Below are 16775 nucleotides of genomic sequence, written 5' to 3' on the forward strand. Positions count from 1 at the left end.
GTGATACTCAGAGTCCCCATATATCATTTTCTACATGTTGTCAATACAAACAATGGCTGTAAGAAACATGGTTATATATATATATATATATATATATATATATATAAAAATAGCATTATTATCACTTGTTATATGCTGGTGCACCACACTTGTAAGAATCAGTTATATTTGTTACCAGTTTTCCACCAGAAATCATTATGTTGACTGTTGAGTGAAATTTTAGTGGATTGCTAACATGACCCCACTCTACACTCCTACAAAGTTTTACCACAATTTACTCAAAAATCTTCGAACTACTGTGTTTGCAGACAGAAGGAATGACGCACGCATAACCTCTTTGGTCACAGCTATGGTTATGTTGGATAATCATCAAATCTAGCTTTGAAAGAAGGCAACTGGACTTTTTTTGAAGACGTCTATGCTCTCATCCAGTAGCGGTTTTAGATACGGGCGACACGGGCGGTTGCCCGGGACAGCATCGTGGTGGGGGGGCGGAATCACGGGCATCGGCAAAAATAAATAAATAAAAAATTCCTCGTACTCATGCTGCTCCGACATCAGCCAGCGCATATTGGGAATGCCGTAGGCACCGATCGGTTTTCTATCGCCCATTTGCTGGGAGTAAGGGCGCCCTCCGTTTGTGAGGTGCACCTGCTGCTTGCGGCACAGAGAGGAGAGGGAGGGGCGGATTCTCTGGCTGGCTGGAGCAGCATCTGGCAGAATAAAACTAAATAAAAACAAACCAACAAGCACGAAAACACCAGACATCATGATACAGACTTATAATTTGCACCGATGTTTTTTCGAAATTCTATACGCGAAAAGTGAGCGCGAGAGCCCTCGGTGCGCCTGCTCGCTGCTGAAGTCAAAGTAAACTTTATTGTCATCTCCGCTACATCCAGTCCAGGATATAGAGAGACGAGACGACGAGGCTGCAGTTACAGCAGTGCAAGTAAACAAACAATAAATATAAGAACAGTAAGAAAATAAATATACACTTTAGGACTCGGGATAAAGGGATCAATAACAATTTAAAATTTATAATTTGCAGTTTGATGATTTAAAGTCTCTCACACAACCAGGCTGCTTCCAAATAGAGCACATTTCATTCATAATGTTGTAAATCCAAGCCCATTATGTATTCATGATTTGAATCCTGGGTTGTGTGAAATCCCAGAAATAAACCTTAGACAAAGTGAATCTGTGAACCAGGGTGTAGGTCTGTTAGGTTATGTTGTGGTGATCCTCGGGTTGGAGGACTTGTATTCATACTGGAGTGCAAAATAAAAACCAAGATGGACAAGAAAAGTTCAAAGCCATCAGGTGCTCAGTTTAGAAAAAAGAGAAAAGAGGAGGAGGAGAAACGAGCAAAAGATGCAGGTAAGTAGATGTGTCATTGGATAATGGCAGGTCATCCTGAAACAATCAGAATCAGAATACTTTATTAATCCCTAAGGAAATTATGTAGGTTACAGTTGCTCCAAGAATAAATGGTAAAAATAGCAACAGTAACAGACTAAACTCCAAACAACACATTATGTTACAGATTTTAATATTAATGAGTCTTTGTCAGTTGTTGATTTGTCCTGTTCTCATTGTATGAGGAATTATGATGGCTGCTTGGTAGCTGTTTGCATACTATGCATACTCTCTCTCTCTTCATGTGTGTGTGTGTGTGTGTGTGTGTGTGTGTGTGTGTGTGTGTGTGTGTGTGTCGTCGGAGGAGGGGAGGCGCCAGAGGGAGTGTTCGCCCAGGGCGCCAAACAGGCTAGGACCGCCACTGCTCTCATCCAAGAGTCTTACTGATTTATTGCTTGCTGTTATTTCAAGGTGATATGGCAAACATGTTCTATTTCATGGGGGGAACATGTGGCTCTTTTGGCCCCTATTGCTCCACCTGTGTCCAGTTTGGGCAGGTGATGTTGTTGCAGTGGCATTATAGAGCGTTTCCACAGCTCAGAGAGCAGAGACACTGAAAAAGAAACGATAAACGGCTGAATAATGAGCTGAAACTGGCTATACAGCCGTGCAAAACTCGGGGGAGCTGCAGATTCAGGTGACAATTCTCTGGAGGATCCTCACAACAAGAAACCCCATTCACAGAGTCAACTGAGAGCACCTTAAATTTGCATCTTAGCTACTTTTCCAGTACTAAGAAAACCATTTGAACTTAAAGGTTATTTATATTCTGAGCATATATCTGAGTAAATATTCACCTGTGATAATTATTGCAGTGGTACATTTAGAGCTCACATACATATAGGCATCATTACATAATGACAGTTCTTTGCTACTCGTACGACGGCAGGCGCGCCTGAGCAATACGGATCACCGATTCATCTTATTTTTCTCCAGTATTTCCCCGAGGTCTGGGACAGGTGGGGAGACAATTAGGCCAGTATGAGCAGACAGTAATGCCCTGAAGGATTTCCAGGTAAGGTTTTTGTTCTCCAAGGAAAAACGTCATTGATATTCTGGTGCAGCACGCAGCACATTTTACGTCACGAGATAAAGCCGAACGTGTGATGATTAATAGTCTCGCTGTGTATTTTAATGGCATCCTAACATTTAATGTGTGTGGGATTAAAAGAAAATGAGCATGAAATGAAGTCTGAAACACCTGGTCCTATTCTGGTCCTGGCTGTCAGCTGGCATTTCCATCCTAATTGCCACACCTCCCTCTTTTGGAGATGACTGGTGGGTTTTTTCTCCCCCAAAACGCTCTCTCTTACTGTGTCTGCTCTGCTTTTTGATCTCTTCCTTCCTATTTGATTAAAAGAAAATTTTATTTGTAACTTTCAGAGAATTATAATTAGACAGCAGACAGATCTCTGTGTCTTGCCCGAGGACGCCCTATCATGAATCTGCTGTAAATGCATTAGACTTACGCCTAATGGCTGCAATTAGTGTTATAGGTGTTGTCGAGTCCCTGGCTCCGGCCCATATGCTGTGGATTTATGAGAACGAACAAGTCAAAGGACACTACTGACGTCTTTAATGATGTCTAAATGAAGCCATTCTCCTTGTTTCTCCCTTCTTGTGCTTTGCCCCTGTACCCACCCAACCCCCACTAATCTCCCTGTGCTCTATACTATACAAGCAGAGAGATAAACAGGCACGAGTCCCCTTTCTGCTGCTGCTGTGTAGGGAGGAGATGGTGAGATATACAACGAGAGGGGGCAAAACAAACAACCGCTGTAATATCTGCATTCAAAATCATCCGTGCACGTATGCACTCTTACACGGACCACAGGTAAAGCTGCACATCACACACATTATTTCTTCTTTTTCTGTCATGCAAACATCTCAGATTGTAGTCACAACACAGAGGGGCAGATTGATATCGAGACTCATTTTTCTTTTTCTTCCTGCATGTCCCACCACAGGGAATGTTTTTAAGATCCGCCCAAGCAGTGACAAGCCTGCTTTATCATGTTACGTCGAATGTGCAACCCATTTCGGTGTCATGCGGTACGTGCTTAAAGGTACGTGACAATCACCCTCCTCTGAAGATGGTTGTGATGGTTTTCACCTTCAAAAATGTCACGAAAAAAAAATAAAGAATTACATCCCCGTCTTCCACCACCTAATTTAACCAGAAAGAGTCACCTTGAGCTCTTGCAGTCAAATCACATCAGCTCTTTGCCTCTAATCCATACATTGCATAACAAAGCAAGTCATCCTTTCTCCTGTAGTCTCTAACCGCTGCAAAACGAAAAGGTAGATTTAGGGTGTGGGTGGGGGCACAAAATAGAAAAAAAAGGATAGAATTAAGGTGTTTATGGGAAGTAGACCCTGTGCTCTTACTGAACTCGGAAAGTCAGACTTCCTGCATCTGGGCTTCTTTATAATAAGATTGACACAAAGAGAAATGCCGTCTGTGTAAACTACACAACGAAATGTAAACAGAGCCGTACTCCGTGCTGTGGATGCTCCAACATATTTGGCATTTTGTGTTGCGCTCGTGTTGTGTGAACATCCATTTCCTCATTGGGGTTGTCAGCCAAAAGAAAAAAAGGTTAAGAACCACCAGGTTGCATAACACACCCAACACTCCCTGCATATCACAGCAGCCATCCAAAACAAGGGCTGATCTGCACGCACACAAATCTCACCCAGGTATGGGGCAGAGACACCACATCAAAATGGAGGACAGGGGAGTCTGCCGAATGTGATTTTAGTCCATTATGTAATCCTCTAACCCAGTAACGAGTCATCCCACAGCAGCCCAGCCCTGATATATTTCTGACCCCATGCTTACCACAAAATTGGTTTCCCTTTTAGAAACCACGGGCTGTTTTTTGTCAGCTCAGTCTCTATACTTGGATTCTCTCACCTTCCATTTTCCCCCTCTTTTCCCCACGTCACGGCATCTCTATTGGCAAATGAATTCCTCCCCGACGGCTACACCCCAGCTCTAACGCTGTCCCTCAGCCACGCTCCCTCATGGGTTTCCCACCAAAGTAAACCCATTAGATCTTCTTTACTTTACTATTCACATCCACATTCAGTCTTTCCCCTAGCTTTAACTCTCTGTCACATCAATCAATCTTAGTCTGCACATTTTCCCTCCACCCCTACTTTTTTATTGCCCACCAACCCACAGGCCTTACCAGGTATGAGCTACAGTGAAGCGTCGCCTCTGTCGGATGCTCTTGTTGACCATCAGCTTGCGGAAGAGCCGCGGGGAGCTTCTAGGGGACAGCTTCGGGGACGTGGCTCCCCTCTTCCCTCCCATGACACCTGGCATCTTGGGTGGCTCCAGCTCCAGGTGCATGTGCTCCTTGAACGTCCGAATGCACGAGTCCATCTCGACGCTCAGCTCGTTGGATGACATCCCTGTGGGCAGACTTGTGCTCTTCTGTCAAATTCTACCAAATTCCGCCCAATTTTAGCCCCACGGGCTCGTCATGTATGCTTTAGTTAGCCCTTCTCTTGTAGACACACTGAACTTTTCCACTGGGTTAAAATGCTGCAGAGAGCCTGAGCATGCACAAACGGTCACTCAGGAAAAGGCCAGCTCACACATACCTTTTTGTTGCTCTGCCTCTGTGCTTTCAATTCTTTCCCTTTTCCCTCGTTCTTCGCGAGTTTTTAGGGATTAGCCAGCCAGCGGTCGTGCCCTCCCGCTCCCTCTCTTCTGTGGCTCGTGCCCTCTGTTTTTCTGCTGGTCTTCGGTTCATCAGAGGCTCTCAGAGGAGCTTCTACAGCTGGGCCACATACAGAAGAATTCCCCTTCTTATTACGGCTTGTCCATCCCTCTCCTGGTCTCTCCTGCTCTCACGCCCCAGTGCCCCCTCCTTCTCCCCGTGTTCCTCTGTCACTGTTGGTGCCTGTTAAGCGAACACCAACTCTTTCTCTCAGTCCATCAGGCGGCTTGATGTTGGAGGATCTCCCTTCATGAAAGATTCAGAGGGACTGAAAAGTGCTCTCTGCCTCCTCCTGTCTTGCTCTCTCTCCATTAACCACTGCTTGACGAACCCCTTTCTTGCAAAACAACCCCCGCCTCACCCAAAGGCACTCCCGGTGTGGCACAGAGTGACTCCCACTATGCTGAGGCTCAAGTCAGATTTCCCTTCACTCGCACACTCAGAGCAGCGAGCGGAGCAGCGCTCAGCACGCAGGGAAATGCTTCACTTGCCGTTTCATTCAGAATATACACAAGGAGCTCCGAGCAGGCACGCAGCGAGTACAAGCCACACCTCCAACGCTGAGGATTGGCTGGCGGCTGTTGTGACGGCAGGCAGGCAGGCACGGTAACAGGTTGCCAGATTTATTATTTATTTTTTGTTTAGCTGGTATTTGTGGTAATGTTGCTGATGGTGTTGTGACCTTTAGCGAGGCAGGCAACTAGTGAGGACATGCCAAGTTAAAAATAAATAAGGACATTTGGAAGGGAGATAAAAGCAAACAGCTTAATGGGGCATCAGTGAAATGAATCATACACACTGCTCAAAGGGCAGCCGATTCAAGTAAACACTCTAAACTACTGCAATTACAAGAAAACATATTGGTGTAAAGCATTCAGTACAATCCATCTAATGTAATCCATCTGTAATTCTGCCTGAACTGAACCAATCCAAGCATGAGCATGTAAAGAGAAAGAACGGACACAGAATAGACACAGTCATAGCAGAAATACATCCACAAACACAAAGGACTACTCCTTGTGGTGAAGAGAGAGAAAAAGAGGGGCAATGCCCTGCGAGCGGAGAGGCGGGGAAGCTGAGGGAGAAAAATCTAAAGTGAACATCAGAGGAGAGCAGAATGGCAGGGAGTGCTGGAAATGTGAGTGCTTGCTCATCTGCTCGCTGGACTGATTTGTTGAGGTTGTGAGTCACTGATGATCCTAAAGCGCAGACGCATGAGGAGCTTTCACACCACATTTTGCCAAGAAAGCCTTTGAAAATAGTCTTCTCGTGCTTGAATATAAGGAAAAGAACACTTGTAGTAATGCGAGACGTTATAGGAGCGCAGCAGGCAGACACGAGGCATTCCCCGACTCATTTCCTCCGTCAGTCTCCTGTTTTACATGGTAGTAGAAATTATCTGACCAGTCTAACACACACATATCACTGGGCTGGGTCTGTGTCCCAGGATTTTGAGCTTACGGTGGTCCCTCACTATAACACAGTTCACCTTTCGTGGCGTTGCTGTTTCGACGATTTTTTGTGTGCAACTTTGTTTTTTTTGGTTTGTTTTTTACAGTGTATGGTGTTCTGCGTCCTGATAGGCTGTAGACCACTGTCAATCAGTCTCGTACTGTGTCTCCTGTACAGTACAGAATGCATTCAGCTTGTCAAATTTACGTAAATCTTCGCTAACAGTGTGGCCTCGTGTTCCATGTTCGGTGTGTTTAGTTTCACTAAACTGCAATAATAATCCCATGTTTCCAGTGCATACAGTCCCAGGCATGTCTGACTGCGAGAGCTATGTGTCAGCCTCCGACGATGAATTAGTACCTAAAAAGGGATCTACTTCAACAGCTTCCAACAAATCACGGTACTTTGAAAAATATAAAAGAAAACTCTTCTCGCTAAAGGTGAAAACAACAAACCCGTATCATCAAATGAGGTAAAAACCCAGCATCAAATGCTAAGAACGAGGTGATACGAGCAGCTGGTGATGTGCGACTCAAATGTAAATAAGTGACTCCACCAAGAGTCCCCGGAGCACTCGCTCCATATAACTGGAAAAGCAAAGGGTGGATGGAAATCACCGATGCAGTTATATGGTGGAAAAGCGAGACTTTAAGCAGCTGGTTATAAAGTCAGACTCCAGATCCAGCAACCAGAGCTTTTAGTTTTATCATGTGATGAAGGAGGCTGCTCAAGAGTTACAGGGCTAAGTCACTTTGGTTATTGAAAGCTGCTATAAAACACCAGCAAGGCTACTTTTGTGCTTACATTTCATTTTTCCTGCCTCGCTGAATGTAATGCTCTGTCACTACAACTGCACTGTAATGAACGCGCCGCTGCTGCCACCTTATTTTAATAGATTTAGACTTAAATTTAGAAAATGTGTCATCACCGGCAGTAGCTCATTGGAAAGGGATAGAAAATGTCCTTCATTCACTTGTGCTTTACTCACTAGCACTTGCATATTACACTTAAATGCTGCTCAGTGCAAGTATCAAACGTTCAGTTTTTTTTTTTTATCACCAGTTTTTGCATACATTTGCATCCAAAACTGATTTTTAGCCTCATCTTTGCAGATTGGTGAATCTCTGCTCACCTGTTGCCAGTTAAACCAGTTGAAAACTTTCTCCAGCAGTTTCCTGTTTTCATATATAATATATTAATATCATATATGAATACATTAATGCTAATAAAACAATGAAATTGTTGTATAATTGTGTTTAGCCAACATGAAAAAAAACCCTAAAGGAATAAAGTTTAAGAATATTTTGTACTGGTGCTCATCAGGGAAACAAACTGCTGAAAAACATACTACTGTCTGCACACAGATACTATTTTTCAGAAGTGATTGGTTGGTAGGCAGGGATTTCTGCCCTGGTGATCTCTAATCTCAAACATAACCTTCCACAACATTCCCCAGCAGGTAAGGTCTACCGCATATGTTACCAAAAACCACCTTCACAGCACAAGAAACCCAGGGTCAGTCCTGCTTCATAGTACAGGCCTCTGGGCACTGAATAAAAGTGGTATATCTCACAATGTATCTTAATAACCAATAACATCCAAAGTAGTTAGTCAGTCAACCAACTGATGTTGTAAAGTTGTTTTGCCATAGTTCTTAAAAACTGTTTTTAACCTTCTTCTCATCTTTGAAATTTTGCTGAACCTCAATCGCAGTGGCCAGCATGGATAAATGTATATAATTAGCTAGTCCTGAGTCCCAATGAGGTATGGATTCCAGATCCAAAGCTAATAAAGTCACAGATAAATTAGAGACTTCTGTGATTTCATGGTATGCTCGATCTGCAGCTGGACTTTTAGTAAATATTAAATTTCATCTATTTTTTAAAATACTTTTTGAAGCATTAGATTTAGCTTTAAAATGCTATATTTTGTTTATTATCAAAGTAAACTATATTTACTTTGATAGCCTGGCCTCTGTCAGCGCGCCCCAGGGCAGCTGTGGCTACAATGTAGCTGCCATCACCAGTGTGTGAATGTGTGCGTGAATGGGTGAATGACTGAATGTAGTGTAAAGCGCTTTGGGGTCCTTAGGGACGAGTAAAGCGCTATACAAATGCAGGCCATTTACCATTTAATTTCATCAATTTGCACAAACACGGGTAGGACTCAAAAAGGCATGCTATGTTTACAATATACTGCTAACATGCTAACTTAACATTGTTATGTTTAGTTGGCATTAAGTAATTAATACAAAAATTATTTAGGGTAACTTAAATCAGCTCTATAAATATAAATGCAATAAAATTGTGGTATTATTATTAGAATGAAAATGCAAAGTTTAAGTATCTAATAATCAGAAATTACCATAACAGAGCAATCCCATATGGTAAAAGATTTCCATTACTTATAGTTTAATTATAGAGATCAGATATGTTTTGCAGCTTCATACTGATTTTTTCATTCAAAATTAATGGTTCTTTTGATAGCAAAGGATGCTAATCCATAAATTAGCGGACAAGGCAGAAGGTTAGACTCATGAACTGATGCCCCATCAATTACTGTTTAAACTTCTATGCTTAGCTATCTTGCACATATAGAGTAACTGTTGACTGACAGTTACTCTTCACACCTGCCGGTTCCTCCTGAGAGATCCATGCCAATGGTGGAAAGAAAATAAAGAAAAATCAAAGAGACCTGCACACAAATCTTAAAAATGACTGCTGGCTCTTGCACATTAGCGCATTTCAAAACAGAAGAACTGGGAGCCAATGCCAGGAGAAAGATTGAAAGAGATTTAATTGAAGAGTAACTGGGCCATTGGATTCCATGTTAAACTGGATTTCACATCCTTGAGGGCTTAAATGAAAGCACTATGATCACAGCACAGGAGGACCTGAGACACAACAGCCCCTGCAGCAAGTTGTGAAGCTCTGACAGGCCATTTGTTGACCTTTACATTAGGATTATGTTTTAGGCACCTGTGCCACCCCTAAAATTAAAGCTCTTGGTTAATTACTAAATTAATTGTTTAAAAATAATTCCACAATAACTGACAATAATTTGAGTTATTTGTCAGTCCTTTTAGCTATATGCATTTATATATGCTAACATGCTAATGTTTAGCTGGAATAAAGCTAACCATGTCATTTGATAATTAATTACCACAAAACTATATGTGAATATCTTACATTTAATAACCTTTACACATTTAGACCTACGGGCAATTTAGTGTTACCAATTAACATAACCGCACTAACTGCATGTCAGGACTGTGGGAGGAAGCTGGAGCACCCAGAGAGAGCCCACGCAAGCACGGGGAGAGCGTGCAAACTCTACACAGAAAGACCCCGCCCTGCGACAGCTGGGACAGGCTCCAGGATGGATGGATGGCATTACACTGTAAATTGAACTATTTGTCAAAAAGTAACTTGGCTGCCTTGAAAAACAGAACAACATGTTTGGTTGTAGAGCTTAAGATTTCCATCCAAGCTGTTCACAGTAGTATTTCAGTGCCGTTGCAGTGAGGTTTGTACAGGATAAAGCTGATTAGGCTAATTTCTCAGTGTTGTTATTAGTTAACTCGGCTTATCATTTTAGATTAAAATAACTCCCATACATACATATGTGTCAACTGAACATTTTCAGTTTAATGAAGGTGCTATTTCTAGGCTTTCTAGATTCCAGGTTATTTTAAATTGAACTAGCTTGTTATTGTTTATAGCGTCAATTTGAAGTCAATAAATGCAGTAGTCGGGTTTTTTTGGTTGCACAGAACCAGACAGTAGAAAAACTAATCTGGGGATTACTAGACATTAAGTTTTATTCTCCAAGGCCATCAGTGTCTAATAAATACATAAATAATGTGATTATCTGCTGGTATACAGACAGAGCTATTAATAAAGAATTTACAATTTAAATTCTTTGTTTCATCTTTACATTTATGAGCAGTTCTTGTTTTTCATCATGAAAAACTTAATCTCTCTCTTTTTTTAAATACTGATCAAGTAATTTATAGATGTGTCTTTGGCCTAAAGGATCCTGGGAAGAGTGTTTTTCACACATCTTACTAAGAGTGTGATAAAATGCATTAAAACAAAAGCAGCCCTAAGGCTCCGCTTTGCTTTACTTCTCTTTTCAAACTGTGCCGACTTCGGTGCTAGGATAGCTGGCATATTTGCTGCTGCAACAGTTTTTACAGATGGAGACGAGCTCTGATTGGGATCAGTGCTTTTCTAGGATGAAAATAAATGAATACATTCATGAATATGCTGTTATGTATCCGCCTGACATCCAGCACAGGCTCCAGCCCCAGCGTGACCTTGGTTTGATGCACAGTCAGGAAAATGGATGGATAGATACTGACATGTTTCTGTTCATATATTTTTAACTTGCTAAATTAGTATTGGCTTAATTTTTTCCAAGTATACTTTCCCCTCAAACCCCTATCTGTCACTCTGCATAATTCACAGCGTATAAGAAAGACGCCTCTTCTCGTCCCATGCACCTTTACTCACTTGGTTTCCCACAATGAGACCCTGAGCTAGACAATATTAGAAGTGTGCTGCCAGGGAAGGAGGTCTTACACGAGCGTAGGGGTCAGATAATTGTAGTACAGGTTGCAAGGGATGTATTTAGGTCTTGAGAAAGCTCTTGATGTCGTTCCTCAGGCTACATAAAACCCTCTTTTCTTTATTCCCCCTGTCACACGCCATCTCTCTCACATTAGTGAAAACAATCCTGCATTGTGGCCTAGATTTACAGAGCTGTAGCGCTACACAAAGGTTTACGGTACGAGAGATTCAAACACAAAAAAGCAGATAAATGTCATGTGTGAAAAAGCATGAAAGGTAATTTGAAGTTACAGCAGTGGACGGTTGAAATGAAAAAAGGAAGTCAGAAATAAACATAAAAAGAAGGACGAAAACAACAATATGAGCCTAAAATAATCTAGAAAGAGGGCTGAACAAACAGTATTATTATTTGAAGGTGACATTGTTGCACATTCCTAGATAAGAGTGAAAAATAATATCCATGACAGATTTCTCTCTGGGATGTTTGAGTATAAGCAGACAGATTAAAAAAAGGAAAAACTCCATGTCTCTGTCACTTCACAGCTTAACAGACTAGAATATTCTCAGGTTTAATTCTCAGCCAGACTCGGACATGAGAGGATTGCCATGTAACAAAAACCTGTCAGAGTATCTGAGGTAACTACACAAGCGTTTTTATTCCCTCTGGCAGTGAACAAAAAACCTGATGAAACTGTGCGTGCACGACTTGTACATGTTTACAAATAAGTATGTATAACATTTAACCAGCTACAAAAAAAGGATGATTAATCATCAGAAGCATGTTGAATGTTCCACGCGCTCTTCCTGGAGGTAACTGAATTGCTGGAACTACAGCCACAGTGCATAATCTGCCTGCCTTCATCTGTTGCTTGCTAAAATGAAAAGTGCAAGATCCAATTTCTGCCTCCTGGCCGTGATGATCACCAGCACCCACACAAAAGCCGTCTGGGACACCAGCGTAGAGGGCAGTGCTCAAAACACATCACACAAAGAAAGTACACCGAGTGCAGACAAGTCATAATCTGGCCAGTGACGCTGTGACACGATGGGGAAAAAATAGAAATAAAAAATAAATATAGCTCCAAATCAAGTTTAAACAGACTTTCAACATGGAAAATTTCACTCATTCTGGGAAAACCTCTGTCATCATACATCACAAATACCACTGACTTAACTTTAAACAGCTAAATGCACTATGCAGAATCAAAGTATTCTATTAAGAGAAGATGTATAAGCATCCATCACTGATAGAAGTTATAGCCATGCAAGTACAGTAAAAATTCAAAGCATAAAAAAATGTGTAGCATGGTAAAACGTCTTATTGCACTCTAACTGGTAAAGAAAGAAATGCATTGCACGGTCTTTTCAAACAGAACTACGCAGACCTGCAGGCTCTGTCGATCCATTGTGAACTTTCTTTTGGCCAATCATTACCTCAGTCATCAGACCACGAGCAACACAAGGCAAAATATTTGACCAGAAAACCCATATTTTAAACATATGTGGTCACTGTGAAAGCTTCAGGAGAATTTGTCCCATCATGAAAATTGCACACTAGTTTGGTGCTTTATCATATTTCATCTCTGGTGCAGACACCCCTCACCTTCATGCAAATTAGTCAGCATACAATATGTAATGAACACAAAACAGCTAATCACCTTTCTTATGCTCAACTTCACATGTCACAACTCTGGCATCCTTAAATTGCCCCCAGTCATCACCTTTTCAGCTGGGATGCACTAAGTATCACAGCTACAGTTACACTGAAGGGGAACTAACGTGCTTTCCTTCGTGCGCTGTCACATGTTTAATGTTACAGTGGTGGAGGCTCGCATTAACTACTTACTTCTTTTAGTCAAAGGAAGGAGAAATCATTATCACTCAATCACTCCCATCTGCTGATCAAACCTTATTATTCAGGGGTGAAGCCAATCAGAAGGGCATCAGCTTAAAGTAAGGGTGGCCTAAAGGGAGAGCAGCTGGCAGTGGATGAATATGAGGGGCTATACGAGACAAATGGGGATTATTTCGAGGTATAAATCATACAAAGCTCCTTTGCTAAGATCCAAGAATGAAAATGAGGTGCAAATGAGCGTAATAGGCTCTCTTTAAGGTCTGATGCTGCACACATATTCATGCATAAGACACAAATTTACTGTAGCTCCCATCTTCACAAGCAGAGGTTCTTATGCGCAGTTGCACAAACACACACAATTTCAACAATCAATGCACGAGGCACTCGAAGCTTGAAAATAATTGTGCACATCAGCAGGAAAATAATTAAAATCCCAAAATAACTTCTTGCTCCCTCCTCCTCCTCGTAATCACCGAGAAAGGCACTTAAATAAGTACGAGTGGAACGAGACAGGATCAAGAGGAGGGATGGGGCAAATTGTTGTTGACTTGGATTTAAAATTGCACTGCAGACAGATATACATAGAAACATGTAAACACATACAATACACAGTCGCGCACACATCCACCAGCTCATGGCTTCACAGGGGGAGAGAGTAATCTGACTTGAGGAAGGTTGTGCTGACCGCAACATTTAGGGAGCATAGCGTAATAGCTTTTAGAAGAGAAGAGAGCCGGGAGGGAGGAGTACACGAGGGAAACACGTCTGCCTCTGACACCAAGGTTACTGACAGCTGACACACGCCTCACCTGCTGCAAAGCCTGTGGCTGCAGGAGTGGACTGTGCTGCCATCAGTAAAGTCGCTGTTAACAGAAACAAAAATAAATGCAGTAAATATCTACAGGATGTTCAGAGCCGTCAAATTCAAAAGAAAAACAGCAACAAACGTCATATTTTGAATTCTCTGCTGGAGTCATTTATTACAATCGTTCCAAACAATATAACATCAGGTGTTTCGATGAACATCAGATCACAAATGTCCAAAATGGTGTAAACTGGGTTACAAACATTTAACCATCCAGTGCACCAAATATCTGCATTTACACGATGTTTGCTCTTTAATCTGCATGTGTGCATCCAGCTAGAATCAACACACTGCACTCTGCTGGTTACAAGAGAAGGTACAACACTTTTAAACACGCAGTCATGTTAATCCACAAACGAGGACGTTGTACATCAGCATCCACATGCAGGGCTTTGTTTGATGTTTCAGAGAAAAGCGGCCTGGACTGTTGGTTTAATACATCGGTGTCGAACTCCAGTCCTAAAACGTTTCCATGGGTCCCTGCTGCGACACACCTGAATAGCATAACTAAGTCATTAGCAAGGCTCTGTAGAACTTGACTGCATGCTGAGGCGGCAATTCATAAATGAATGAACATTTTTTCAAAAACTTACATTCATTTAAATGTACTTGAGTCTGGTTAGGGGGTTGCCACCTCAGCATGCACTCAATTCTTGCTAAAGACCAATTAACTTTCTTCAGGTGTGTTGCAGCAGGGACACATTTAAAAGTTTACAGCGGCCCTCGAGGACTGGAGTTCGACAGGTTTAACAGCTGAATAGTTTGCCTTGGATACTTTGTTACATCTCTCCTGATCATTTGTATTGTCTATATTTTTTCAGCATTTAACATATCAATAAAATTAGACTTGCAGAGTTCCCAACAGACAGTTTTAATAGCAGAAACATTACTTCATTTGTATAATACAAATATTACATTTTTCAACTGTTTACAGTACTGTGTGAAAGTCCCAAGCCTGCACCAGTCTGCACCGAACAGACCCATCTTAAAGTGTATTTTTAGGAATTACTGGCAGCTTGCCCCAAAATCAATGATCCCAAGAACAGTGCCAATGCAGTAAAAGTATTCCATAATAGGAAAACACATACGGGAACACTATCAGCCGTGGATTGGCCTCACCAGAGCCCGGACCTTTTTTTATGCTTTTTATTTATATCTGTGTTTGCAGATTTTTTTAAAAACTGCTGCACTTACTGTATTCCCCACTTGTCTAGCAAAATTAGAATAGACATGAGGCGTGGCTGAAACTTTATCTGCGTGTAAAACTGCAGAAAGTTACAATCTGTTGTTGTAAACACAGGCACATGTGCTCTCTGAGAGAAACAAATCATTGTAGCCACATCGAGCCCTCCGTCACCTACAACTGTGTCGACTCACTATGGAGCAGCACACATACGCATCCATACACCACACATAAACACATACACTTAAATTCAGTGCCAATCATTGCTAATTAGCAGCCGCCTTTCAACATCCATTTATCTGAAGAGAAGTAAGCACTAGGCAACTCATACTCAAGTGTGCCTTAACTGGATTTATCTCTCCTAACATCAAACTCACTGAGAGTACTCAAGTAACGAGCCAGTAAGGGCTGATTGGCCAGCTTAACAAAAGTGTATCTGAATTTAACACAACAGGCTTCCAACCAAAACCCAGCCACACGCCGTTTGTGTACGTGTCATCTGAAACTGCACATTGTGCCTCCTGCTGTGAACGAGTGCCCGGTGTGCACCAGAATGCACTTTCTCTGTGGGCCGAGTGCATGAATAATGTAAAGAGGCAGCATCATCTTCATCAGCGTTAATGGGACATGAAAAATCACACACTGATGCAGAGAGGTTTCTACTCTCTACAGCTGAGGATTCATTTTGCTGATGCTTGTCTGCAAAGATTAGTTATTCAACCCACATTTATATAACACTTAAGCAGAGCTTGACTAGCTTTAAAAATATGTGTATTATAAAATATAAAATATGTCATTAACCTCGAACTTCAGTGCCATGCATGTATTTATTATCAGCTCATTTTAATCAAAGGAACTGAATCATCAACTAGAAGGCAGATATGTATGTAGAGGTTATGTAGAAGTAATCCTATTACTTACACAGAAGTACTGATTCCACACTGTAAAGCACATTTTTACCTGTAAGAGCAACTAAATGTAGCTTAAAGTGATGTTAAAGTACTAAATGTATAACAGTGTAACAATAAGTAACAACTGATTGTAATTACTTTGTATCAGACATAAATAAATGATAGTTTTAATCCGCCTGTCTATTTTCTTAACCACTACTTTCATTCACAGGGGGCTGGAGACCATCTCAGCTCTCATTAGGTGTGAGGTGGCGTGCACCACGGACAGGTCGCCAGTCTATCGCAGAGGATGCTCACGGAGAGACACACAGCCCTTCGTGCTCACACTCGCACCTGATTTACAGCCATATTGCATGCATGACTGTAGCACCGTGGGAGGAATGCTGCAGTCCCACACTGACAGAGCACGCCAACTCCACAAAGAAGGTGGAGTCAAACCCAGAATTACGTGATTAAGGACAGCACGAACCATCTGCTACTCGATGATTGAAATAATGAATCGAGCTGTTGATCCTTTTCTCAATATGACAAACTGTAAGCATGAATTACTGTCTTATCTGTGTTGAAGGAAACCAAACAGTTGTTGGATTTTAATATGTTATAGTTTAGTCTTTATTATGGAACTAGATCACTGCCTTTCTGTGACACGAGTCAGTGTGGAGGCATTACAGACTCACTCACTGTGTAAATGTGGAGTTCTGTCACACTTAGACCAATGTAACCTGAAGAGCAACAAGAGCTCGCGTGTTCATGCCAGATGCCCCAGAAACATGTTCATTAACCCTTCC

The 16775-nt window shown here is 41.8% G+C and overlaps 1 protein-coding gene across 3 annotated transcripts in view; it reads right to left on the reverse strand.

Annotated features, from left to right (window-relative positions):
* The window catches only part of pde4ba (phosphodiesterase 4B, cAMP-specific a), a 202275-nt gene that overhangs the window by 126797 nt on the left and 58703 nt on the right, over nt 1–16775 (reverse strand). Inside the window, exons 1-2 of one of the 3 annotated variants that reach the window (XM_026146431.2) lie at nt 5032–5572; nt 4614–4839 (exon numbers count right to left, since the gene is read on the reverse strand). The exons of 1 other annotated variant lie outside the window; for it this stretch is intronic. In XM_026146431.2, the coding sequence (XP_026002216.1) occupies nt 4614–4837 (224 nt within the window). In that variant the 5' untranslated portion in view covers nt 4838–4839; nt 5032–5572. Of the gene's footprint in view, nt 1–4613; nt 5574–16775 lie in introns of those variants that run through there. One more of the 3 variants, XM_026146430.2, reaches the window with a different exon arrangement.

Source organism: Astatotilapia calliptera, chromosome 17 (genome assembly GCF_964374335.1).
Source record: "Astatotilapia calliptera chromosome 17, fAstCal68.1, whole genome shotgun sequence".
Classification (NCBI taxonomy): Eukaryota; Metazoa; Chordata; class Actinopteri; order Cichliformes; family Cichlidae; genus Astatotilapia; species Astatotilapia calliptera.